Genomic DNA, 25,751 nt, shown 5'->3' on the forward strand with positions numbered 1-25,751 from the left:
TGGATTTGTGTAGGGTTTTCCTTTTTATCATTTTTATTAAATTTTCTGTTTTACAAGTAATATCTAAAATGTAGGATACATTATTGGAGTGGGAGATCGAAGATGAACAGGTCAAGGAGGTAATGATCAAGTGGGCTTTAGATATAGGGGAAACTTTCAACAGCATGGGAAGAACTATGGAAAAAGAACTGGAAATTTACAGCCTGTGAAGTGTTGAGGGGAAATTTAATCGATGGTTTATAGATAGTATTTAACACCTGCCAAAATAGCTAAAATGTATAAAACAAAAACAAATCTGTGTTGGAGGTGCGGTAAAGCAGAGGGGACATTCATACATGTGTGGTGGACCTGTGAAAAAACCAAAAGCTTCTGGGACATAGTGTATGATGAACTTAAAAAAATGTATAACTTTATGAAAAATACAGATTTCCTATTAGGGATAACGGACACAGGTATAACAAGAGACGATCAGAAAATATTCCTCTATGCCACAGGTGCGGCAAGGACTTTAACTGCCAGAAATTGGAAAAAAGAATTTGTGCCGACAAAAGCAGAATGGCAGGACAAATTATTAAAGTATATCAAATTGGCTAGATTAACAGAAGCAAATGGGGCCTCCCCAGTCAAGAATTTCAGAAAGAATGGGGGAAATGTAAAGAAAACTTTACAAAACAGTTCCCTAAAATACATACCTGGACTTGTTTTGATTAATGTCTGGAGACTTGGGGGGGGGGTTAAGTCATAATTTGAAAAATCATAATAACAACAACTCATAAAGGAAACAGTTCATAAGAAGTAAACAAGGAGGCTATGTACAGGATAAAGGAAGTCTTTTATTTTGTTTGTTAAATTTTATGTTATGTTTATGCTTTGTTTATGTCTAATGGTGGTGGATTTGTTTATTTGAGTTGTGGTGGATTTATGTTGTAAACAAAAAAATAATAATTAAAAAAAATCTGTTTTACAATTTTGAGTATTTAAACTACCTTAAAAAATCAATTTTCCCTTCTTCTCTTTCCATGGTTCATTTTTGCATAGCATAAATCCCTGCATATTTTATATAAACCAAACCATTCAGTATTCCATTATTACATCCATCAAAACTTATTTACACTGTTGAATTTATCTTAATGCTGACCAGGGCCGATAATAGGAAGCAGACAACTCTTCCTGTTACAGCAGCTCCACTGTCTTGTTTCCAGGCATAATTCAAAATGTTGATTATCACCTATAAAGACCTGTATGGCTTAAAGGTAAAGGTAAAGGTAAAGGTATGCCTGCCCGTTCGGGCCAGTCTTGCCAGACTCTAGGGTTGTGCGCTCATCTCACTCTATAGGCCGGGAGCCAGCGCTGTCCGCAGACACTTCCGGGTCACGTGGCCAGCGTGACAAGCTGCATCTGGCGAGCCAGCGCAGCACACGGAACGCCGTTTACCTTCCCGCTGGTAAGCGGTCCCTATTTATCTACTTGCACCCGGGGGTGCTTTCGAACTGCTAGGTTGGCAGGCGCTGGGACCGAACGACGGGAGCGCACCCCGCCGCGGGGATTCGAACCGCCGACCATGCGATCGGCAAGTCCTAGGCGCTGAGGTTTTACCCACAGCACCACCCGCGTCCCTATGGCTTAGGCCTGGGCTATTTGAAAGGCCATATTCTCCCATGCAAACTTGCCCAGATGGGAACAGGGTCTTTTCAGTGACTGCCCCCCATCTTTGGAACTCCCTCCCTGGAGAAGCCAGACTGCTGGCCTTCTTCCGCCCGCAGGTGAAGACTTTTCCTTCCAACAGGCCTTTGGGAACTGACTGTTTCAGAGGAAAGGGCTGGTGCTGTGGCACTATTCTTGTTATTGTCTGTGTTTTCAAAGGATCCTTTATATAATTTTAATTCTGTTAGTGCTTAATTACATTTTGACAATGGTCTTTTCTGTTTTTTTAGCTAGCTCTGCTTTATCTGTGTAAACTGCCTTGAGTCTGGGACTGGGGAAAAGGTGAGATAATAATATTATAACAATAATAGGCAATACTGTGCTAGATGGACCAGTGGTCACCTCAAGTTAAGGCAGCTGAGATCCCCAATGGTATCCTGCAGAGCTGCTGCCTGTGAGTGCAGACAGTACTGAGCTAGATGGAACAAGGATCATCTCTCCTTAAGTGGCGGGAAGGGGCAGGACAATGATCAGGTGAGCTGTGAATTCTGGCTCTACCAGACTCAAATGTGCAGTTTTAAATCGTGAGGATCTTGTCTAAAGATGCTTTGAGAGCCTCTTGGGGCTGCATGAAGCGGGATGTGGCTTTTCTGAACGAATGAAGGAAAGGGGGAGAAGAAACAAACAAACAGCCGCACGAATCTATTAAGATGCTCCCTTTCCTCCATCATTTGTGGGGGAAAGAAAAGCAGATTAATATATATCTTTTTTTATTTTTTTAAAAAGAGCAACAGCAGGTATCCGTACAAAAAACGGTAGTGGCAAACAGCATCCCCTTTCGTTTAAAAGCCATTCCAACTCTGCATTCCACGGCTCCTTCCAAAAGCTTCCAGGCGTCGTACTATCTTTTCGGCCAGTTATGCCTGAAGCCTCTGCAAAGAGAATTACATTATAAATTCTTATTTCGGAATAAAGTTTAGCCGGGGACGTTCCAACCATCTGAAGCTTAATTGCTCTCTTGATGCAGAATGTACTTGGGGAAAAACGTGTGTCCCTGCCCCCCCCCAAACAAACAATGTTGAGGACTAGAAAGCTTTAAAGTCCTATTTGCAAGGCAGCTCGAATGTTCTAGCAAACAACTGTCCGGACATACCTGTTGGATTTCCCAGCCATGTACGACATGCTTTTCGTTCCGGCTGGTTGCTGGACTCTTCCGGCTCCGGGAAACTTCTATGTTTGGTTTTTATTTTTGAGAGGGAGAAAGGCGGAAAGAAGGTAGTCATGTCAAAACAGCAGTTCTTGGCCCAAGGTCACCCAGTGAGCTTTATGGTCAAGTGGGGATTTGAAAGCTGGTCCAGACTCTAACCACTACCCCACTGGCCCATCTAGTCGAGCATCCTATTCTCACAAGGCCCCCAAGGGAAGCCCAGAACCAGGGCCTGAGCACTCTTCCCCTCCTGTGTTTTCCAGCAGCTGATATTCAAAAGAGTTATTGACTGTGGAGGCAGAACTGAGCCATTCTCTGCTACTAGCCTTCATGGGCTCCCCTGCCTCAAGAGATTTATCAAAATTCCTGTCTGCAGAAAACAACCTTACCTTGCCAGCTCGCTTGGAGGGATCAAACTGTGTTGAGGGTTTAGGCCTGCTGCTTCCTGAGAAAGAGAGAGAGGGAGAAAGATGGGCGTAGAAAGCAAATCTTAGCAAGGGAGATCGCTCTTGTAGAGAATAGATCATTTCAAGAGCCGTCAAGACCAGCAAAGTTTAGGCACGAATAAAAAGCACCGGCTGTAAAACAGACATGCAGTGGAAGAATTCAAACAGCCAAGACTTCTAAAAAAGGAACTAGGTAAAGGGACCCCTGACCATTAGGTCCAGTCGTGGCTGACTCTGGGGTTGCGGCGCTTATCTCGCTTTATTGGCCAAGGGAGCCGGCATACAGCTTCCGGGTCATGTGGCCAGCATGACTAAGCCGCTTCTGGCGAGCCAGAGCAGCACACGGAAACGCCGTTTGCCTTCCCGCCGGAGCGGTACCTATTTATCTACTTGCACTTTGATGTGCTTTCGAACTGCTAGGTTGGCAGGAGCAGGGACCGAGCAATGGGAGCTCACCCCATCGTGGGGATTCGAACCGCCGACCTTCTGATCAGCAAGTCCGAGGCTCTGTGGTTTAACACACAGCACCACCCGCGTCCCTAAAAAAAAAAAAGAACTAGGCAGCGTCTTATTTTGCCTTGGCGTCGAAACAAAGTAGAGGGCGGAAACAAAACTAAACGGCAGTAGTAATAGCAATAAAATAAATGATAATGTTGGTGATAAAAAGGTTAGGAAGCTGCTATACACAGACCGTTGGTCCATCCAGCTCAGTACTGTCTACACTGACTGGCAGCAGCCCTCTGGCATTTCCATCTCTCCCAGCTGTAGCTGGAGAGTCCATTGGGGATCTAACCTGGGACCACTGAGTTTGGCACCTTCCCCACACGTGACTATTACATAAGGAGAACCCTAGTGGATCCTGAGTCCAGCCTCTTGAGCTCACGGGGGCCGACAGGAGCCTCACCGGCAAACACTTTGAGGTCGGATTTGCTGTAATCAAAGGGGGTGAAGGGCTTTGGAGTGGCCTCTTGTTCTTCCGGCTGCGGGGAAGCTTTGGGCTTCTTCTTCTCGGCCCGGGGGGTCTCGGTACCCGGATCACTTTCCACTCTCTCCCGCTTGTGGCCTGCTTGTTCCTGCTGTAAAACCAAAGGAAGGAGGAAGGAAGGAGTTTCAAAACACAGCCTGGAAGAAGAGGGCAGGGAAAGGCTGCAGCTCAGCAGAGGAACATATGCTTTGCATGCAGAAGGTCCCAGGTTAAACCCCGTCATTTTTTCCAGGTGGGGCTGCGCCTGTACTCCCACAGAGAATGCCCTCATCAAGGCTACCCCCTGGCACCCCCGAGGTCAGGGAAACTACCAAGGGGGCCCCCTTGTTTGATTTCAGCACCCAAGAGGGTCTGTAGCCATGGACATGCCATGGACATGCCTTAGACTTGGTGTTCACCTCTATGGATGTTGGTGATCTGACACTAACTAAAAGCGAAACAAAAGAAGTGCCATGGTCAGATCACTTCCTGGTGCAACTGGACTTCTCCGCAACCCTTCCCCTCTGCAGGGAGGTGGGACCGATTCGGATGGTCTGCCCCCGCCACTTAATGGATCCAATTGGCTTCCAGAGAGTGGTAGGGGATGCTTTATCCCATGTTGATGGCCTTTCAGCTGATTCCCTGGTGGCACGCTGGAATGTGGAGTTAACCAGGGCTATTGACTGTCTGGCTCCGAAGCGCCCTCTCCGATTGCATGGAGCCCGGACAGCCCCGTGGTTTTCCCTGGAGCTGAGGGTGATGAAACAATCGTTGAGACGGCTAGAGCGCCGGTGGCGGAAAACTCATTCTGAATCAGACCGGACACGGGTTAGAGCTCAACGTCGAGCCTACCAAGCGGCAATGGCGACGGCGAAGAGGGCCTTCTTCGCCGCCTCCATTGCATCTGCAGAAAACAGCAGCAGGAGACTTTTTCAGGTGGTTCACAATCTATCGGAACCACCTGTACCACCGGGGCCTGGTAGGGACCCCAAGATCTCCTGCAATGCTTTTGCAAAGTTTTTTGCAGATAAAATCGCTCAGATTCAGAAGGAGGTAGACTCCACCGTGGGAGCAGGGCCAGGGCGGGAGAGTGCTAGAGTTCTGTCTGGTCCTGTTACATGGGATCAATTCCAATCTGTTACCTCCGAGGATGTGGACAGGCTGCTTGGACAAGTGAAACCGACCACCTGTCTCCTTGATCCTTGCCCATCCTGGCTGATAAAAGCAAGCCGGGAAGGGCTGGGCGATGGGCTCTGCGGGGTGGTGAATGCTTGCCTCTGTGAGGGAGCCTTCCCAGACCCGTCATTAAACCGCTTCTTAAAAAAACATCTTTAGACCCGGCCAATTTGGCCAACTATCGCCCAGTCTCAAATCTGCCATTCTTGGGCAAGGTGATTGAGCGGGTGGTTGCTGAACAACTCCAAGCACGCCTGGAGGAAACGGACCATTTGGATCCCTTCCAATCAGGATTCAGGCCTCACCATAGGACTGAAACTGCCTTGGTCGCGCTGGTTGATGATCTCCAGCGGGCTAGGGACAAAGGTGAGAGCTGTTTCCTAGTTCTGCTGGATCTCTCAGCGGCCTTTGACACCATCGACCATAACATCCTTCTGGACCGTCTAGAGGGGCTGGGAGCTGGGGGCACTGTCATACAGTGGTTCCGCTCCTTCCTCCTGGGCCGTGTCCAGAAAGTGGTGGTGGGGGATGAGTGTTCAGACCCCTGGGCTCTCACTTGTGGGGTGCCTCAGGGTTCTGTCCTCTCCCCCATGCTTTTTAATATCTATATGAAGCCGCTGGGAGAGATCATCAGGGGGTTTGGACTGGGTGTTCATCAGTATGCAGATGACACCCAGCTCTACCTCTCCTTTAAATCAGAACCAGTGAAGGCGGTGAAGGTCCTGTGTGAGTGTCTGGAGGCGGTTGGAGGATGGATGGCGGCTAACAGATTGAGGTTGAATCCTGACAAGACAGAAGTACTGTTTTGGGGGGACAGGAGGCAGGCAGGTGTGGAGGATTCCCTGGTCCTGAATGGGGTAACTGTGCCCCTGAAGGACCAGGTGCGCAGCCTGGGAGTCATTTTGGACTCACAGCTGTCCATGGAGGCGCAGGTTAACTCTGTGTCCAGGGCAGCTGTCTACCAGCTCCACCTGGTACGCAGGCTAAGACCCTACCTGCCCGCGAACTGTCTCGCCAGAGTGGTGCATGCTCTAGTTATCTCACGCTTGGACTACTGCAACGCGCTCTGCGTGGGGCTACCTTTGAAGGTGACCCGGAAACTGCAATTAATCCAGAATGTGGCAGCTAGACTGGTGACTGGGAGTGGCCGCCGGGACCACATAACACCGGTTCTGAGAGATCTGCATTGGCTCCCAGTACGTTTCCGAGCACGATTCAAAGTGTTGGTGCTGACCTTTAAAGCCCTAAACGGCCTCGGTCCTGTATACCTGAAGGAGCGTCTCCACCCCCATCGTTCAGCCCGGACACTGAGATCCAGCGCCGAGGGCCTTCTGGCGGTTCCCTCATTGCGAGAAGTGAGGCTACAGAGAACCAGACAGAGGGCCTTCTCGGTAGTGGCGCCCGCCCTGTGGAACGCCCTCCCATCAGATGTCAAAGAGATAAATAATTACCTGACATTCAGAAGACATCTTAAGGCAGCCCTGTTCAGGGAAGTTTTTAATATGTAACGCTGTACTGTTTTTAACACTGATTGGGAGCCGCCCAGAGTGGCTGGGGAAACTCAGCCAGATGGGCGGGGTATAAATAATAAATTATTATTACTATTATTATTATTATTATTATTATTATTATTAGGTATTCGAGGCCTGAGTTATTTAGGGCTATCAACGCTAGCATGAGCCCTTTGAACTGAGCCAGGAAACAAACTGGAAGCCAGTGCAGCTGCTTTAGAGCAGGGGTTATATGGGACCCAAAGGGAACCCCAGCCAGTAATCTGGCCGCTGCTTTGATCTGTATTGTAGTTTAACAGTTATATGACCTGGGAGATCAGGGTTCGAATCCCCACTCAGCCATGAAGCTCACTGGGTGCAACCTTGGGCCAGTCGCCATCTCTCAGCCTAACCTACTTAGCAGGGTTGTTTTGAGGATAAAATGGGGAGGAGCAGAATCATGTACACCACCTAGAACAGTGGTTCCAAAGGGTTTGGCAGGAGAAGATGACAAGAGAGTTGGGAAGATCCAAGGACAATCAAGGAAACACTTAAACATGTATAATATTATACTATAGTTAACTATAGTATAGTATACTATAGTATTGTATCAATTTATTTTTTAAAAAAATGCAGAATATGGATAGATATCTTTTCAAAAATTAGAGCAAGGGCATCAATGATACTGACAATCCCAATTGTGATTATTTTTGTTTATCAATAAATACATTACAGAACAAACAATTTTTTATTCTGAAAGTGTGTCCCAGAGAAAAAAGTTAGCGAACCAGTAACCTACAGCCTCCCTTGGGGGAAACGTGGAAAAGAAGATGGAGCAAATAAACACATAATAAATGTGCATGTTCCTAGAAATTCTATAGGTTGACCTCCATGTAAAGAATGTAAATAGCTTTAACTGGATTTTGAATGAGTGTAAAATTAAGTGTTACTGTTTTAAACTTCCTTGGATTATTGTCTACCTTGGTCGGTTGTTCATCGCCACCAATAAATTTATTGTACTAGTCAAAAGCCATGACAAATCCATACTTTTTAGGCTACAGCCCCCGGTATTCCTGAGCTGTCTCCCATCCAAGTACGAACCAAGCCTGATCCTGCTTAGCTTCCGAGATCAGACAAGACTGGGTGTGTTCAGGGTAGTATGGCTGTAGATAACCACTTCTGAATTATGCTTTTCATAGGGTAGGATGCACTGTGGATGGGTTTATGGAGCCAAGGAAGCAGGGCCCCCCAAATCTAGATCTAGATCACTGGTCCTTAGCTATAATATTTTACATGCAAGTCGACACTGAGGTTTTTAAAAATTGGGATATTATTTTTACAGATGAGTGTGGCTGGGGATGGGTCCCCAAATGTATGTTTCGGCTAAAACAGAGGTCAGAAAACTTTTACAGTAGGGGGCCAGTCCACCCTCCCTCATACCTTGTGGTGAGCCGGACTATATTTTTTTTTGGGGGGGGATGAACTAATTCCTATGCCCCACAAATAACCCAGAGATGCATTTTAAATAAAAGGACACATCTACTCATGTAAAAACACACTGATTCCCGGACCGTCCACAGGCCGGATTTAGAAAGCGATTTGGCCCCCGTGCCTTAGTTTGCCTACCAGTGGGCTAAAAGATGGGCCCTAGATCTGCAAAAGTTTAGTCGTAGATGCTGGGTTGGGGGACCCCACTTACCGCAACCAGCTGGCGGACAGAGACTGCGTTTTCCACTTTGCCTTTGCTTTCCTTCTTGGGGACTTCATGAGCCGCTGGTGGGGGAAGGATGGAAAGGGCAAAGTTAGCACAAAGACTGCCATGCTGGCACACAACTAGCGATGCATTGTGGTCAATCAGAGCTTTGAGAATCCAGGACACCCAAGCCTAGGGTTGCCATACGTCCAGGATTTCCCTGATGTAGCTGGTATTCAGCCCTCGTAATAGCTGAAATGTCCCATGGGACGTGTGGCAGCCCATGTCGGTAGTGTAGATTTTGGCAAATTTCATTAAAGCTATTAAAAAAAACCCCTTTGATCTGTAGAAAACGCAACTTGAAAAAAAGAGACAATGCATGTATTTTTTTGTAAACTAAGAAATCTTTAACAAAAATATAATAAAAACAAAACAAAAACAAACAGGCCAGCCTCACACCTGTCTGCTGGATCTTCTTCTTAGCAGATTCTTTCTTTGTCCCTGCTTGAAGCTGGGCCTGGCTTAGGAGCTTCCACCGATTACTGATCTGGGAGGAGGAAACACACACACACACACAAAAATTGCAACTCTGCCAATGTTACACCGTATTCTGGTGCATGTGGCCCAGCCAGCCCAATCTCCAGGGAAGGTGTAGGCAGTAGCACAGTGGTTGAGGAACCTGCATTGTGTGCAGAAGGTCTCAGGTTCGATCCCTGGCAGATCCAGGTACGGTAGGGAGACGGAACATCTGAAACTCTGGGGAGCCGCTGCCTGCCAGTGTTGACAGCACTGAGCTTGATGAAGCAATGGTCAGATGTGGTGTGAGGCAGATTGCCACCCACGCTCCTGTTGTTCTCCAGTTAACAGGATCAGGCGGCAGAATTGGAGGGAACCACAGCCCAAAGGCCAATGGCAGCCAGTGTGGACAACTCTGGCTTATAACCAGAGCAGAGGGCAGTTTTGTGAAATAACCATTCTTACCTCGTAGATTTTTGATGACGGGTCAAACTTTGCCAACTGGGAGATATGAGCAGGGTTCTGGTCCGCTGGCAAATACTGGAGGGAAGGAAGAACACAACCGTGGGAATAATAATAATAATAAAAATTTTTATTTATACCCTGCCCTCCCCAGCCAAGACCGGGCTCAGGGCGGCTAACAACCAATAATAAAAACAAGCTGATTAAAATACAATTTAAAATACAACATTAAAATACAACATTAAAACATTAGGATGCAGCCTCTTCACAGGAGGAGAAAGGAAAAAGAAAGAGGGGGAGGGAATCAAACTGATTCTAAGCCAAAGGCCAGGTGGAACAACTCTTACAGGCCCTGCAGAAAGAAATCAGATCCCGCTGGGCCCTGCGTTCCACCAGGCCGGAGCCAGTGTTGAGAAGGCCCTGGCTCTGGCTGAGGCTAATCTAACTTTCTTAGGGCCCGGGACCTCTAGGGTGTTGCTATTTATGGACCTTAAGGTCCTCCGGGGGCATACCAGGAGAGGTGGTCCCGTAGGTATACAGATATCCCCTAATATCTAGATTAGGTCTGGGGAACCTTCTTAAGGCCGAGGATCACATTTCCCTTCCTAGTAACCTTCTGGGGGCCACGTGGCAAAAGTAAGCAGAGCAATTACTGTTAATTTTGCCTTTGCCTAAGTAACTAGTTTCTTCTCTGTCTCTCTCTGCCTGCCTCTCTCACACATACAGCCCTCTTTATCCTCTGTCCAGACAAGCAAGAATTCAAAGACATACTCAGAGTTCAAAGACATATTCCAGCCAGGCAAAAGCATTCAAGGAGGGTTTGGAGCAGGAACAGTGAAGAGGTGTGGCTTGGGGAGAGGCCAGAGGGCTGCACAGAGAGGTCTGGAGGGCCACAACCTGCCTGCTGCCCTGGCCAGATTCCCCACTTCTGATTTTGACTCACCAGGGCCCACTTGCAATTGTAAGCTGTTTGGGGGAACCAATCCTGGATTAAAAGTGGGGTGCACCGCTTGCAAATAAAAAGACATCAGAATTCCAAGGGACCACTTCACTTCCCAACAGGATTCATGCAGCAGGAATCTACCTTGCAGTATGAATTCTGCAACTCCCAAGAAGTGGGGAGACTCACAAAGCCCCCTAGAAGCAACAGCTTCCCAGCTGTGAAGTTTGTGCAATTCCGATGCTGCATTAACAAGCAATATATCCGTTTACATATATAAACACGTTGTCAAGACATAATGAGAGAAAGAAGGGCAACATGAAAAATCTCTGGGTTTGCTTTTTTAAAAAAAAATCTTTTACAACTTGGAAATGTTTTCCTTCTCCCTACAAGCAGAATGGCAGGAAAACATTATGATTAAAATATGCACAGCCAATAAGTTAGAGATGATGGGAGTTGTCGTTTGCTTATTAACACTGGCTAGGTTCACACATAATGCTAAGCTATGGTTTACCAAACCAGGGTTTAGTGAGGTGCAAACCCTGCCCAATGGCTTGTTCGAATGTTAGCAAACCATGATCTGAAGACATGGTTTGTTGCTGTCTTTACCAACCTTGGCTTGTCTTAATTATAGCTTGGCATTATGTGTGAGCCCAGTACCCTTTATCAAGCACGGTTTGTTTGGCCGCCGCACCCCAAAATACAAAGGCACGAGGCACAAGAAGCTGGAAGACAGAACAGACTTTGGAATAAATGAGTTGTGGTTTGCTTGATCATCTGCGGTTAGCTCACAGCTGTTAAGCAAACCATGGTTGTAAGTGTTATATACGAGCCAAACCACTGGGTAGGAAAACAAGAACTTTTTACCATTCGGAATGGGTTTTCGAAGGATTCCATGATCTGGCGGGCTTTCCGCTGAGTGACTGTCAAACTCTCATCCTCTTCCTCACTTGCTTCCGTCTCCTTTGGGAAGGCAGAAATATAGATTAGTGGGACTAAGTACAGAATTGGAGAGCCCTGCCTGGAAATCTTCTGAATGCGTTAAGATTGCATTTTAAATATCAAGAGGTCCGCCCCAGCGGCGCCCTCCCGTTTGCATTAAAAGAACAGTACATAGAAGCAAACAGTTGAAGATTTGTACTTCTGTTTTGGCTGGCTGTTTATAGCATTTTGATCCACTGTTGCTTTTATTAATAAATACAGTGGAACCTTGGTTCTCAAACTTAATCCATTCCAGAATTCTGTTCGACTCCTGAAACTGTTTGAAAACCAAGGCGCAGCTTCCGATTGGCTGCAGGAGCTTCCTGCACTCAAGTGAAAGTCAAGTCCGATGTTCAGCTTCTGAAAAACGTTTGGAAACCGCAACACTTACTTCTGGGTTTGTCAACTAAGCCGATTTGTCAACTAAGCTGTTCGAGAACCAAGGTTCCACTGTAACCCAGAGACTTTTGCACCTTGGATCCCGAACGCCTTGCCTTGCAACTCGAACGTTTTGACTCCCGAGCGCTGCAAACCCGGAAGTGAGTGTTTTGGTTTGCGGACATTCTTTGGAAGCCGAACGTCCGACGCAGCTTCTGATTGCGTGCAGGAAGCTCCCGCAGGCAATCAGAAGCCGCGCCTTAGTATCCGAATGTTTTGGAAGTGGAACAGACTTCTGGAACGGATTCCGTTCGACAACCAAGGTACGATTGTACTTGCTTTTTAATCTGTTGTGAGATCAGGTGACTGATAGGTGGGCAACCCAAGCTAGGTGTCAAACATGGGCAAAGACAAGGATCATGCCCCATTCAGTGGGGCAGGGGAGGGAAGAGACAGGGATTGTGTCCCCGCTCCCAAGTGGCTGGGGAAAAGACCAGGATTGTGGGGCAACAGCTGAATACTGTTTCCTACCCCTGTTCTAGCTCATTTGGTCCCCTGTCCTGTTCTCAGAAACCTAACCTACATTAAAGATGTCAATGCTGGCTCTCAGCAGGAGGCAGGACAGACTTGGTGACTCGTCCGACCTTTCCATCTCCTCCTCTGCTTCTGAAAAGAGACGCGTGCACTCCCGGCTCAGCACAGGTGCTGAATGACAAGAGGAGGGGGAAGGAAACAAAAGCACAAGGAATTAAGACTACCATTTACTTTAAATTGCATAGAAATTTATGTATGCATGCTACTACAGCAGCAGCAGCAAGAGTGCTACTTGCCCCAAAGTGGAAAGAGGCTGAAGTCCCAGCAAAGGAAGAATGGATACAAAAGTTATGGAATATGCAGAAATGGCAAAACTTACCGGAAGAGTAAGAAATCAAGATAACATTTTTATAAAAAGAATAGAACTGGTTCATTGAATACTTACAGATAAATTGCAAACAGATAAAAACATTGGCAGGATTATTTTAATAACCTGCAGTTTTACAAGAGCATACAGTGGTACCTCGGGTTACAGACACTTCAGGTTACAGACTCCGCTAACCCAGAAATAGTACCTCGGGTTAAGAACTTTGCTTCAGGATGAGAACAGAAATTGCGTGGCGGCGGCACGGCGGCAGCAGGAGGCCCCATTAGCTAAAGTGGTACCTCAGGTTAAGAACAGTTTCAGGTTAAGAACGGACCTCCATAACGAATTAAGTTCTTAACCCAAGGTACCACTGTATATTTATAGAAGATAAATAATTGAGTAAATTAAGTTAATTTGGATATGCAGAAGATTTTAAAAAAATAAATGTAAGGAATCGCAGAAAGAGGGGAAGGAAGTCAAACTCTGAAATGTTAAATTGATTGTAAAACTAATGAAATGTACAGTGGTACCTTGGGTTAAGAACTTAATTCGTTCTGGAGGTCCGTTCTTAACCTGAAACTGTTCTTAACCTGAAGCACTACTTTAGCTAATGGGGCTCCCGCTGCCGCCGAGCTCCCAGAGCACGATTTCTGTTCTCATCCTGAAGCAAAGTTCTTAACCCGAGGTACTATTTCTGGGTTAGTGGAGTCTGTAACCTGAAGCGTCTGTAACCTGAAGCATCTGTAACTTGAGGTACCACTGTACAAACTTGAAAAGTATAAATAAACCTTTTTTAAACAAAGACTAACATTTACTTATTACATTTTAATCCTCAAACGAACTTCACGATGGGCGCATGGTTCTCCTTTCCTTACTTTTTAACACTCCCCTGAGGCAACTTAGGTTGACAGGCTCGTAGACCCACACAGTAATATAGGGCCGGTCTGCACTAAACATTTAAGGCTGTGCTAGACCGCTTTAAACTGTTGTGGCTTCCCTCACGGAATAGTGGGAGCCTGCCAACAAAGTGAACCAGTTACAGGGGTTTGTGCGCTTAGAACCCGGGGGTGGGGGTGGGGACCCCTCTTCACCCCTCTTTCCAGACCCACCTGGATCCATGTGGTTCGGCTTCTCGTCCTGAGGCATGTGCGAGCTGTCGTGAGGTCCAAACAAATGATTCTCCGGCTTCTGCCAAAGGAAATTAAAAATATCCTAGCCCTTGTGATTTTGAAGGAAGGGGTGGTCACATAGGGAACTGCTTTATATCAGGTCAAACCATTGGCCCCTCTCCCTGAGGTTTACCTGCACTGACTGGCAGAAACTCCCAGACCTAACTGGAGATTGAACCTGTGACCTTCTGCATGCAAAGCTACAACACGCAGAACCCTTAAACTTTTTATTTACTTACTTACTGTTGGCAGGTAAAGCCTTTAACCTCCTGCAAACAGTACTTGCAGGATCGCCGTACCCACTATGTGCCCACCCAGGTGTATCGATCTGCGGATGCCACATAATACTTGTTCCTTAGTTGGGAGAAACTAAGTGTTGGTGCTGACCTTTAAAGCCCTAAATGGTCTCAGTCCAGTATACCTGAAGGAACATCCCCACCCCCATCGTTCTGCCGGACACTGAGATCCTGGTCCGAGGGCTTTCTGGCAGTTCCCTCGCTGCTAGAAGCCAAGTTACAGGGAACCAGGAGGAGGGCCTTCTTGGTAGTGGCACCCGCCCTGTGGAATGCCCTCCCACCAGATGTCAAAGAGAAAAACAAATACCAGACTTTTAGAAGACATCTGAAGGCAGCCCAGTTTAGGGAAGCTTTTAATGTTTAATAGGTTATTGTATTTTAATATTCTGTTGGAAGCCACCCAGAGTGGCCAGATGGGTGGGGTATAAATAATAAATTATTATTATTATTATTATTATTATTATTATTATTATTATTATTATTATTATTATTATCTGACCTTTTAGTGTGGCTTAATCTGAACTTTGGAACTCCCTGCCGATTGACACCAGGCAGGAGCTGTCGCTGCACTCTTTTTAGTCCCCTGCTTAAAACATTTTTGTTTAGGCAAGCCTATCCAAATACACACACATCAATGTGTCTCAATCTCTTACACTTCAGGTTAAATTATTTCAAGCTGTTTTTCTATCGACAGTTCCCTATAAGCTGCTTAGATGTCTCACTCCAGTCAAGTAGTATGTAAATTTGGTACATGAAAAAGTAAAACAAATGCAAGAATGGCATCAGAAAAAAGCTTACCTCTGTGTTTCGAAGAGGTCCTCTCTTTTTCACTCCAACTGCAATTTCAGACTAAGAGAGGGCAAGGAGAAATAATTATAAGGATAAAATTAAGATCACATTAAAGATCTCTTGCACACACAAACACTCCACCCTGACACCTCCAAGTCTACTTCCCAGTCACTGGCTGAACAGCAATGATATCAGCAGATATCAGGAATGCCCATAAAAATTCTAACTGCTCAAGAAAACATATGCTAGAAGGCTGCCAGATAGTGCATAATTTTATTCTTATTGCGTAACTGGTGCTAACTTGGCATAAGAGCAGGGTGATTTTAGGGAAGAGCTGGCATGATCCTAGGAACATGGGAAGCTTCCTTCTATCAAGTCAGACTGTTGGCCCACCTACCACTGACTGGCAGCAGCTCTCCAAGAATTCAGAGACAGGAGTCTCTCCTGAAGGAGCGTCTCCGCCTCCATCTTTCTGCCCGGACACTGAGGTCCAGCTCCGAGGGTCTTCTGGCAGTTCCCTCACTGAGAGATGTGAGGTTACAGGGAACCAGGCAGAGGGGCTTCTTGGTGGTGGCACCAGCCCTGTGGAACGCCCTCCCATCAGATGTCAAGGAAATAAACAACTATCTGACTTTTAGAAGACATCTGAAAGCAACCCTGTATTGGGAAATTTTTAATGTCTAATGTTTTACAATTTTATATGTGCTGTAAGTCGCCCAGAATGGCTGGGGAAACCTAGCCAGATGGGTGGGGTATAAATAATAGAATTCTTCTTCTTCTTCTTCTTCTTCTTCTTCTTCTTCTTCTTCTTCTTCCTCCTCTTCTTCCAACTCCATAGAGATGCCAGGGATTGAACCTGTTCAGTTGCTTTGAAACACAGCTGTCCTGTACTTAATACTGTCCGTCCCCCCCAATACCTTCAACAGTGGCATCTCTCTGGCCTGCTGGATGAAGAGGTGCATTTCGTTGATCTGCTGGCGAACGAGGGGAGGAACTGGGTTGCAGCAGGCGATGATGCCCTGGGGCTCCCTGCAAATCAACAAAAGGACCAGGACATTTTAAGAAAGATAAAACGCTAGCCGATGAAAATCATAGCATTGTGGAGCTGGAAGGGACAAAAAGGGTCATCAAGTCCAACCCCCTGTAATGTAACAACTACAGCAACAACAAAAACAGGGTGTTGACCCTGAGATGCTATAGCTCCAGGATGATCTTAGCCACTTCCTGTCCCAGAGCTGGTCCTTTAAGAAATGTGGGTGGGGCACAGCAGAATGATGGAGCCACAGACCAATCACAGGAGAAGAAGGAAGAAAAGCCGCAGGGGTGTCTGCAATGCCTATCCCCAATAGAGATATAAAGGTTGGGAGAGAATGAAGAAGGAAAGCAGAAAGAATTCTGATAGGATGAGCATTTTTCCTTCCTAGCTTCTGATCGAATTTTCTCATGGAAAACCTGCCAGCTTGGGAGAAAGGAAAATTACTATTTGGGCACCTGATTTCAAAATTCACCTGTTCACCCCATGCTTTCCCCAAAGAGATGACCCAGCTAATGTTTTAAATACTATTAGTTGGATCTACTGATTAGTGATGTGTTCCATGCATTTGTTTAATGGGGATGTCACTTGGCTTTGGGGAGTTTATTCTGTTTGTGGCCATGATATATATTTTTTTCTCTTTTTTTAAAAAAAAAATTTATTGGCTTTTCAACATATATTATAAGACACTACAAACAACAAACACAAACAAACAAACATAAAAACATGTATAATTTCATAAATTTTTTCATATACCCAATTTCAGCGACTTCCCCATGCCTCCCTTTTCTGCATCTCTATTTTAAACTTTTTCAGCAACCCCTGATCTAAATTACTTATAAATTCCTTTCTTTAAACCCTTTTCTTTCCTCTTATCCAATCATTTATTTCTGCAAATCTGCTATGCTTTACTCATGACATTTTAACACTCACTAATTTTACAAGAATTTTTAAGATAAAATTTAAATTTCTTCCAATCTTCTTCCACCGTCTCTCTCCCTTGGTCATGGATTCTGCCCGTCATCTCTGCCAGTCCCATATAGTCAATCACCTTCGTCTGCCACTCTTCCAGCGTGGGTAGTTCTTGTGTCTTCCAATACTTTGCTAGTAACACTCTTGCTGCTGTTGTAGCATACATAAAAAACGTCCTATCTTTCTTTGACACCAATTGGCCTACCATGCCCAGGAGAAAAGCCTCTGGTTTCTTATGAAAGGTACACTTAAGCACCTTCTTAATTTCATTATAAATCATTTCCCAGAAGGCCTTAATCCTTGGGCACGTCCACCAAAGGTGATAGAAAGTACCTTCAGATTCATTACACTTCCAGCATTTATTATTGGGCAAATGGTAGATTTTTGCTAGCTTGACTGGGGTCATGTACCACCTATAAATCATTTTCATAATATTCTCTTTTAGGGCATTACATGCCGTAAACTTCATTCCGGTGGTCCATAACTGTTCCCAGTCAGCAAACATAATATCATGTCCAATGTCCTGTGCCCATTTAATCATAGCTGATTTAACCGTTTCATCCTGTGTGTTCCATTTCAACAGCAGGTTGTACATTCTTGACAGATTGATATATATTTTTTTCTCAAGTGTTGGCAGCACACGCGTGTTTTTTCGTTGCTGCTGCTGCAAATAAACACCCGTTCTTCCCCTTGCAAAGCAAAAGGCACACTCACTTGGGCAGCTCCTCCGCTATCTTGAGCAGCATATGGTTCGGCAGCACGTACCTGCGGGACAAGGGGAGAAATGAATGGTAAAATCGTAGATTTGGAAAGGGTTCCCCAAAGGTCATCGAGTCCAAACCCCCCCCCCCCCGCAATGCTAGCATCACAGCTAGAGAATCACAGGCAGATGGCCATCCAATCTCTGTTGGAAAACCTCCAATGAATCAATTACGAACTAAATGTTAAATGCCACCACTTTCGCTATACAATGAGATCAGTCTTGTAAAGAGACCTGCCAAATATATTACTAGCTTTAACTCTCTTTCTCCTTCCCCTTTTAGAGAGGAAGAGGAAGGGAAACAAGCCTGTAGGGGACAGATAGAAACCTCAAATCCTACTATGACTCTGCCCACCTGTGAAACGTGCCCTGCGGAGGAAGGAATGGGTGGGTGAAATAATAATAGGTGGCCAGATCCAGTTCTCCACTGCTGGTAAAGGTAAAAGGTAAAGGACCCCAAGTCCAGTCAAAGGCGACTATGAGGTTGAGGCGCTCATCTCGCTTTCAGGCCGAGGGAGCCGGTGTTTGTCCACAAACAGCTTTCTGGGTCATGTGGCCAGCAGGACTAAACCGCTTCTGGCGCAACAGGACACCGTGACGGAAACCAGAGCGCACGGAAATACCGTTTACCTTCCTCCCACAGAGGTCCCTATTTATCTACTTGCACTGGTGTGCTTTCAGACTGCTGGGTTGGCAGGAGCTGGGACAGAGCAACAGGAGCTCACCACCGTTGCACAGATTCAAATTGCCAACCTTACGATCGGCAAGTTCAAGAGGCTCAGTGGTACAGGCAGCTTTGAAAGGATTCCTTTGCCGAGCAAGGGCTCTGTTCCCTTCCAATTCTAACAGCTCCCCTTTTATTGATAGCATTTATACCCCCCGTTTCTCCCCCAAGGAGGCCAAGTGGACGGCTCACCACCCATTTCATCCCAACGATGGCCCCGCGAGGTAGGATGGATTGAGCAAGGAAGTGACTGGGTCAAGGTCACGCCCAGTGAGAGCTCCAGGGCCAAGTGGGGGCCAGAACCCGTGTCTCTCCCAGGTCCTAGTCAGACACTCTAACCACTACACCACACTGGATCCTATAGCCCGCTCCGGCAGTCCCCTGTAAAAGAGCTCACCCCGTGCTCTCATCTTCCTGCCGACCCATCTTGTCCCTCCAGGCAAAGAGGAGCCGGAAGGCCGCCAACTGCTGGCTGTTGAGGTGCTTCTTCTGCTTCCGGTAGAGCTCCAGGTACGAGTCTTCAGTGAAGATGGGCTTGACGTATTTCTAAGGGAGAAGAGGCAGGTGGAAGCGACATGAGCGACCTGTAAGGACTTGTGTGCTGCTGCTGGCAGGAGGAATCCCTGACCCACAGCTGCCTGGCGCGGGTGGGAGTCCAGCGATGGCTGGGAGGGCAACAGGCTGCCTGCTCCCATGCTAAACTCTAGTTTCCCAGCACCCGCTCAAAGCCTTCCATGCTGCATTTTCTTTTTTCTTTCTTTTTCTTGGAATTTTATTTACAACATAACATAACCCCCCCCCCCAATACACAAATCCACCCTCATTAAACGTGAACATAACATACAAAGAGCAAAACATACAACAATAGGTAAAGGGACCCCTGACCATTAGGTCCAGGCGTGACTGACTCGGGGGCTGTGGTGCTCATCTCGCTTTATTGGCCGAGGGAGCCGGCGTTTGTCCACAGACAGCTTCCGGGTCATGTGGCCAGCAGGACTAAGCTGCTTCTGGCGAACCAGAGCAGCGCACGGAAACGCCATTTACCTTCCTGCCAGAGCGGTACCTATTTATCTACTTGCACTTTGATGTGCTTTCGAACTGCTAGGTTGGCAGGAGCAGGGACCGAGCAATGGGAGCTCACCCCATGACGGGGATTTGAACCGTCAACCTTCTGATCAGCAAGTCCTAGGCTCTGGGTTTAACCCACAGCGCCACCCACATCCCTAACACACAACAATACCAACAACCAAATGAAAGACTTCCTTTATCCTGTATCTGGCCTCCTTATTTACTTCTTATAAACTGTTTCCTTTATGAATAATTATTAAGATTTTTCAAATTATAACTTAAATATCCCCAAAGTCTCCTGCAGACATTAATCGAAAAAAGGCCAGGTATGTATTTTAGGGCACTGTTTTGTGAAGTATTCTCTTTTTTTTTTTTTTGCTCATTAAATTTTTATTGATATTATACCTATATACATATAAACATATACAAAGTCCAACATAAAGATTTCACATAATATAACAAATCCATAAATCCTAAGTATAATTTTAGGCTCTGCCGAGCCTTGGACTCCCCTCCACTCCTTTGGTAAGAATCAAATAAATTCTGTAAACACGTATTTTGTCTCTTCTAAAAAATAACCCAATACTGTTAGAGTTATTCCAGTCCCGCCAGCGTCTTTTATAGTTTGATTCCAACATACGTCCCATATTTAACCCAGTTGTCGTGAAATTTCTGTTCATCTTGATCTTTTATTCTTCCCGTTATTCTAGCAAGCTCGGCATAATTTATCAATTTGACCTGCCAATCGCTTATGTTTGGTATAACCTCCGTTTTCCAATTTTGCGCTAACATGATTCTTGCGGCTGTAGTAGCATATAGGAATAGTACCTTATCCTCTTTTTTGATTTCTTTACCCGTCATTCCTAGCAGAAAAGCTTCAGGCTTTTTGGGAAACGTATATCTGAAGATTTTTTTAAGTTCATTGTAAATCGATTCCCAAAATCCTTTTACTTTGCTGCATAACCACCACATATGGTAGAAATCACCATCTACCTCTCCACATTTCCAACATCTTTTGTTCTTTAACCTATAAATCTTAGCCAATTTCACTGGCGTGTGGTACCACCTATATATCATTTTCCAGATGTTTTCCTTTAATGCCGTACATGCCGTGAACTTCATATTAACATTCCATAATTCCTGCCACCTCTCAAATTCGATGTTATGACCAATATCTATAGCCCACTTAATCATGGTCTCCTTCACCTCCTCATCTTTTGTATACCACTGTAATAAGATATCATAGATTCTTGACAATGTTTTGTTCTTACTTTCCACAACTTCCACATTAAATTTAGATTTTTTATCTTCAAATCCTAATTTCTTTTTATCTTCTTTCAACATGTTTTGTGAAGTATTCTCTGCATTTTCCCCATGCTTTTTGAAACTCCTGTCCAGTGTGCTGCATTTTCCTATCTGGGGGTGGAGGGTGTGTGTGTGTATGTGTGTGTGTGTGTGTGTGTGTGTGCGCGCGTGCGCGCTCCTCCTTCCCTTGCATGCCTCTGCCCAACACAGGGAGCTCACCTTCAAGCAGATGTCCTTGCTCCGCTGCCACACCACTTGGAGCTGAGTAGGCTGCCCATTGGCCTTCTCCCAAAGCTCCTCCCTGACCCGGTCGTAGATGTACAGCAAGTAATGCGTGTCGTCGCGGGCGTAATTGAGCATCTCTTCTGGGAGGGGTCTAGAGGAGAGACAGAGAAACATGGATTACGTTGAATCTCGGGTGTGGTGGTCACGAGGGAGCCAGCAGTAAATCACACAAAGCGGAGTTAACTCAGGAGGGACCCACACATTTCATTTCTTTGGGAAATGATATATAACGAATTGAAAAGGATGTTCAAAGTAACTTTTATTTTTTTAAAAAAACTCAGAAGCTTTTCATTTAGGAATTATAGGGACAGAACTAGCTAAATTGTATAGAAATTTATTTATGTATGCTACTACAGCAGCAAGAATGCTACTTGCCCCAAAGTGGAAAGAAGCAGGAGGTCCCAGTAAAGGAAGAATAGATACAAAAGCTTATGGAATATGCAGAAATGGTGAAACTTACCGGAAGAGTAAGACATCGAGATAACAAAGATTTTTTATAAAAGACTGGAAATGGTTTATTGAATCTTTACAGATATATTGTAAACACATAAAAACATTAGCAGGATTAGAGTAATAACCTTTAGTTTTAAAAGAGTGTATATTTACAGTAGATAAGTTAAATGAACTTGGATATGCAGAAGGCGTTAAAAAATAAATTTAAGGAACCACAGAAAGAGGGGAAAGGAAGTCAAATTTTGAAATGTTAAATTGATTGTAAAACTAATGAAATGTATGAATTTCAAAAGTATAAATAATAATAATAATAATAATAATAATAATAATAATAATAATATAACAGGATCTGCACAAAATTGGTGGAGTATCAGGCTTAATGAGGACAGCAACTCATCCCCAGTAGGTCTTCCCTAATGGATCACTTGCCAAGACTAAAGGTCCCCACCTCCCTACAGCCATCTATGTCTTCTCCTCTCTAGGGTTTTCCCCAAGCTATCAAAGACTGCGCCTGCGTGCCTATCATTGCCCCTCCCGCTTCATGCCTCTTCTGGTTCTGGGAGACCAGGGCAGATGGAAGCTTGTTGTACAGACTCACATTGGTATAATCTGGAACACCCCAAATCTACCCCCAGTCCTCCATACCGTATCCTCCAGTCCGCCAGCTGGTACTGTTTGTTGGCATCCACCTTGCAGTAGAGCTTGAGCAAATGGTCCAGGGAGTGCCGGCCAAGATTGAGGAGCCGAGCCGCCTGGTGGGTGTCGAAGACGTTCACCAAATAGAGGCCGAAGTCTCGCTGGAGCCACTCCACGTCCGAGTCGGCCCCATGCAGGACCTGCGAAGCACCAGAGCCATAAATAGCGGGGGAAATGTCAAGAAGGTTCCCTGTCTTCCCACCCACCCGTGTATGTGTCCTTCTGGTCATTCCAGGATGGCACTGCCTAGGCCAGGGTTTCCGAAACTTGGGTCTTCGTCTGTTTTTGGACTACAACTCTCAGCATTCCTGACAACTGGTCCTGTTAGCTAAGAATGATGGGAGCTGTAGTCCCAAAACATCCGGAGGCCCAACTTTGCCTACGCCTGGTTTAAGCTTACTGGGAAATGATATATAATGAATTGAAAAGGATGTTCAAAATAACTGTATTTTAATATTTTGTTGGAAGCTGCCCAGAGTGGCTGGGGAAGACCAGCCAGATGGGCGGGGTATAAATAATATATTATTATTATTATTATTATTATTATTATTATTATTATTAAAAACAAACAAACCCAGAAGCTTTTTTGGGGGGGGGAATTATAGGGACAGACCTAACTAAATTGTATAGAAATTTATTTATTTACAGCAGCAAGAATGCTACTCACTCAAAAGAGGAAAGAAGCAGAAGTCCCAGCAAAGGGAGAATGGATACAAAGGCTTATGGAATATGCAGAAATGGCGAAACTTACCGGAAGAATAAGAAATCAAGATAACAATCTTTTTATAAAAAGAATGGAAATGGTTCATTGAATACTTACAGATAAATTGCAAACAGATAAAAACATTGGCAGGATTACTGTAATAACCTGCAGTTTTATAAGAGCATATATTTAAAGAAGATGAATAAACGAGCAAATTAAGTTAATTTGGATATGAAGAAGATATTAAAAAATAAATTTAAGGAACCGCAGAAAGAGGAGGAAGGAAGTCAAACTTTGAAATGTTAAATTGATTGTAAAACTAATGAAATGTATGAACTAGAAAAGTATAAATAACAACTGGGGGGTAAAAACCTCCCACCATCACTAGCTAGCAGGACCAGTAGTCAGGGATGATGGAGACTGTAGTCAAAAAACAATTGGGAGACCCAAGTTTAGGAAACACTGGTCTAAGCACTTGAATTTCTGCACCCCTGGGGCAGTTTGCAGCTTTTTGCAAGGGTCCCCCCCCCATGTTTCTACAATTACTGTTATCCATGGACACAAGAGAAGATGCCAGACAGGAGCTGGGATCCCCAGAACATCTGGAGGGCCACAGCCTGCCCATCCTTAGGCTTACTGGCTTGGTGTCTGCTGCTCTACAGAGCAGTTAATGCAAATGGCCAAACAGGGCACAGCAGCTCATCGGTCCAGCCTGGCCAGGTGAATTGAGGAACCAAGAGGAGCCCGGCTGCTCCTCCAGGCTCAGTTCCTCAGCCTGAGGAATCTGTCCTTAGAAGAAGCACCTGGACAACCCTGCTAGATTTTATTTGCATCGGCTTGTTGTTTTAAGCTTGACTGGAAGAGTGGGGTGAAGGGCAAACCCAAACCTGACCTTGCTGCCATTTGTAAAAAGAAAGAAAAGGCCTTTCACCTTGACCACTGCAAGGTCTGTGAAGGTCTCGTTCAAGATGTACAAGTCACTCCGCAGCTCCAATGTGTCGATGATGAAATCTTCTGTCCGGGTGGAAATCTGCATAAGGCATGTCAAGCCCAGGAAACTCCGGTAGGAATGGTGCTGTGGAGGGCAGGATGAGAGAGGGAGAGAAATAAAGGAAAGGGGTCCATGAATTCACAGCAAACGCAACAGCTCGCCTTCCCTGGGTGGGTAACTGGAAGCACTGTTTTCAGAGCCTGCTAAAAACATTTTTTGTTTAGACAAGCCTACCCAGGCATGCAGGGATGTGGGTGACGCTGTGGGTTAAACCACAGAGCCTAGGACTTGCCGATCAGAAGGTCGGCTGTTCGAATCCCCGCAACAGGGTGAGCTCCCGTTGTTCGGTCCCTGCTTGAAAGCAGTTCAAAAGCACGTCAAAGTGCAAGTAGATAAATAGGTACCGATCCGGCAGTGTTTCCATGCACTGCTCTAGTTCGCCAGAAGCGGCTTAGTCATGCCGCCACATGACCCAGAAGCTGTACGCCAGCTCCCTCGGCCAATAAAGCAAGATGAGTGCCACAATCCCAGAGTCGGTCATGACTGGACCTAATGGTCAGGGGTCCCTTTACCTTTACCCAGGCATGCAGAATGTTGATGTGTGTTTTAATCAGTTTTTTTAGTTTACGGCTGATTTTAATTTTTTGAATGTTTAATAGTTATTTTTACAACTGATTATGTCATTGTTTTATTGCCTTTGTAAACGGCTTCTTTTTGTTTGTTTTTACAATCCAGTGGTGTATTTTTTTTTAATGAAATAAATAAATTACCCAGCAGCATCTCTAAGTAGGACTGGGAGAGACTCCTTGCCTGAAAGCCAGGAGGGCAGCTGCCAGTCAGTGTAGACTATACCAAGCTAGATGGACCTGATCGTCTGGTTTTGTATAAAAAGCAGCTTCCTGGGCTCATATAGGACCACAGTTGCACTCTGTCAGATGCATGAATCAAATTAACGATTTGAAAGATTGTAGAATTAACAGAAGATCCAAGCTGAGTGTTGGGACGCGGGTGGCGCTGTGGGTTAAACCACAGAGCCTAGGACTTGCCGATCAGAAGGTTGGCGGTTCGAATCCCCGTCATGGGGTGAGCTCCCATTGCTCGGTCCCTGCTCCTGCCAACCTAGCAGTTCAAAAGCACGTCAAAGTGCAAGTAGATAAATAGGTACCGCTCCGGAGGGAAGGTAAACGGCATTTCCGTGTGCTGCTCTGGTTCACCAGAAGCGGCTTAGTCATGCTGGCCACATGACCCGGAAGCTGTACGCCAGCTCCCTCGGCCAATAAAGCGAGATGAGCACTGCAACCCCAGAGTCGTTTGTGACTGGACCTAATGGTCAGGGGTCCCTTTACCTTTTACCAAGCTGAATGTGAAACCTCTAGTTTTCACACCCAAGCTATGAGCACTTCACACCTGGATCTTCTTGGCCCATTGCAAAAGTTTTGCTGCAGGACACAAAACTAAAAAACCAGGACAAATTTTTACCTCCAAGTCCAGGGCGAACTCTTTGCAGCCCACCAGCTTCTCGTTCAACTCCACCAGCTCATCCAAGGTGGAGATGAAGTGGCAGGGTGTCTCCTCCAGGGGCCTGAACATCTGGGAGGGGAGACACAGCAAGGCATTATGGCTCGGCAGGCACGAAGCCAGAAGGCTTTAACTTTGTGCGTGATCTACTCAATGAAACATTATTTGAGAAAGGAAGGAAGGAAGGAAGG

The 25,751-nt window shown here is 45.6% G+C and overlaps 1 protein-coding gene and 1 pseudogene across 4 annotated transcripts in view; both read right to left on the reverse strand.

Annotated features, from left to right (window-relative positions):
- Positions 1 to 2,341: 2,341 nt before the first annotated feature.
- The window catches only part of EXOSC10 (exosome component 10), a 29,258-nt gene continuing 5,848 nt past the window's right edge, over positions 2,342 to 25,751 (reverse strand). For 3 of the 4 annotated variants that reach the window (XM_053400946.1, XM_053400945.1, XM_053400948.1), the window contains exons 8-25: positions 25,522 to 25,632; positions 23,983 to 24,126; positions 22,298 to 22,488; positions 21,134 to 21,290; positions 18,939 to 19,087; positions 17,772 to 17,822; positions 15,970 to 16,081; positions 15,062 to 15,112; positions 13,908 to 13,986; positions 12,481 to 12,602; positions 11,406 to 11,501; positions 9,602 to 9,676; positions 9,080 to 9,167; positions 8,627 to 8,700; positions 4,202 to 4,373; positions 3,241 to 3,296; positions 2,798 to 2,874; positions 2,342 to 2,576 (exon numbers count right to left, since the gene is read on the reverse strand). In XM_053400946.1, the coding sequence (XP_053256921.1) occupies positions 2,546 to 2,576; positions 2,798 to 2,874; positions 3,241 to 3,296; positions 4,202 to 4,373; positions 8,627 to 8,700; positions 9,080 to 9,167; positions 9,602 to 9,676; positions 11,406 to 11,501; positions 12,481 to 12,602; positions 13,908 to 13,986; positions 15,062 to 15,112; positions 15,970 to 16,081; positions 17,772 to 17,822; positions 18,939 to 19,087; positions 21,134 to 21,290; positions 22,298 to 22,488; positions 23,983 to 24,126; positions 25,522 to 25,632 (1,836 nt within the window). In that variant the 3' untranslated portion in view covers positions 2,342 to 2,545. The remainder of the gene's footprint in view (positions 2,577 to 2,797; positions 2,875 to 3,240; positions 3,297 to 4,201; positions 4,374 to 8,626; positions 8,701 to 9,079; positions 9,168 to 9,601; positions 9,677 to 11,405; positions 11,502 to 12,480; positions 12,603 to 13,907; positions 13,987 to 15,061; positions 15,113 to 15,969; positions 16,082 to 17,771; positions 17,823 to 18,938; positions 19,088 to 21,133; positions 21,291 to 22,297; positions 22,489 to 23,982; positions 24,127 to 25,521; positions 25,633 to 25,751) is intronic. The other variant, XM_053400947.1, reaches the window with a different exon arrangement.
- Positions 7,980 to 8,098, reverse strand: LOC128420434 (uncharacterized; annotated as a pseudogene).

Source organism: Podarcis raffonei, chromosome 8, assembly GCF_027172205.1.
Source record: "Podarcis raffonei isolate rPodRaf1 chromosome 8, rPodRaf1.pri, whole genome shotgun sequence".
NCBI classification, from domain to species: domain Eukaryota; kingdom Metazoa; phylum Chordata; class Lepidosauria; order Squamata; family Lacertidae; genus Podarcis; species Podarcis raffonei.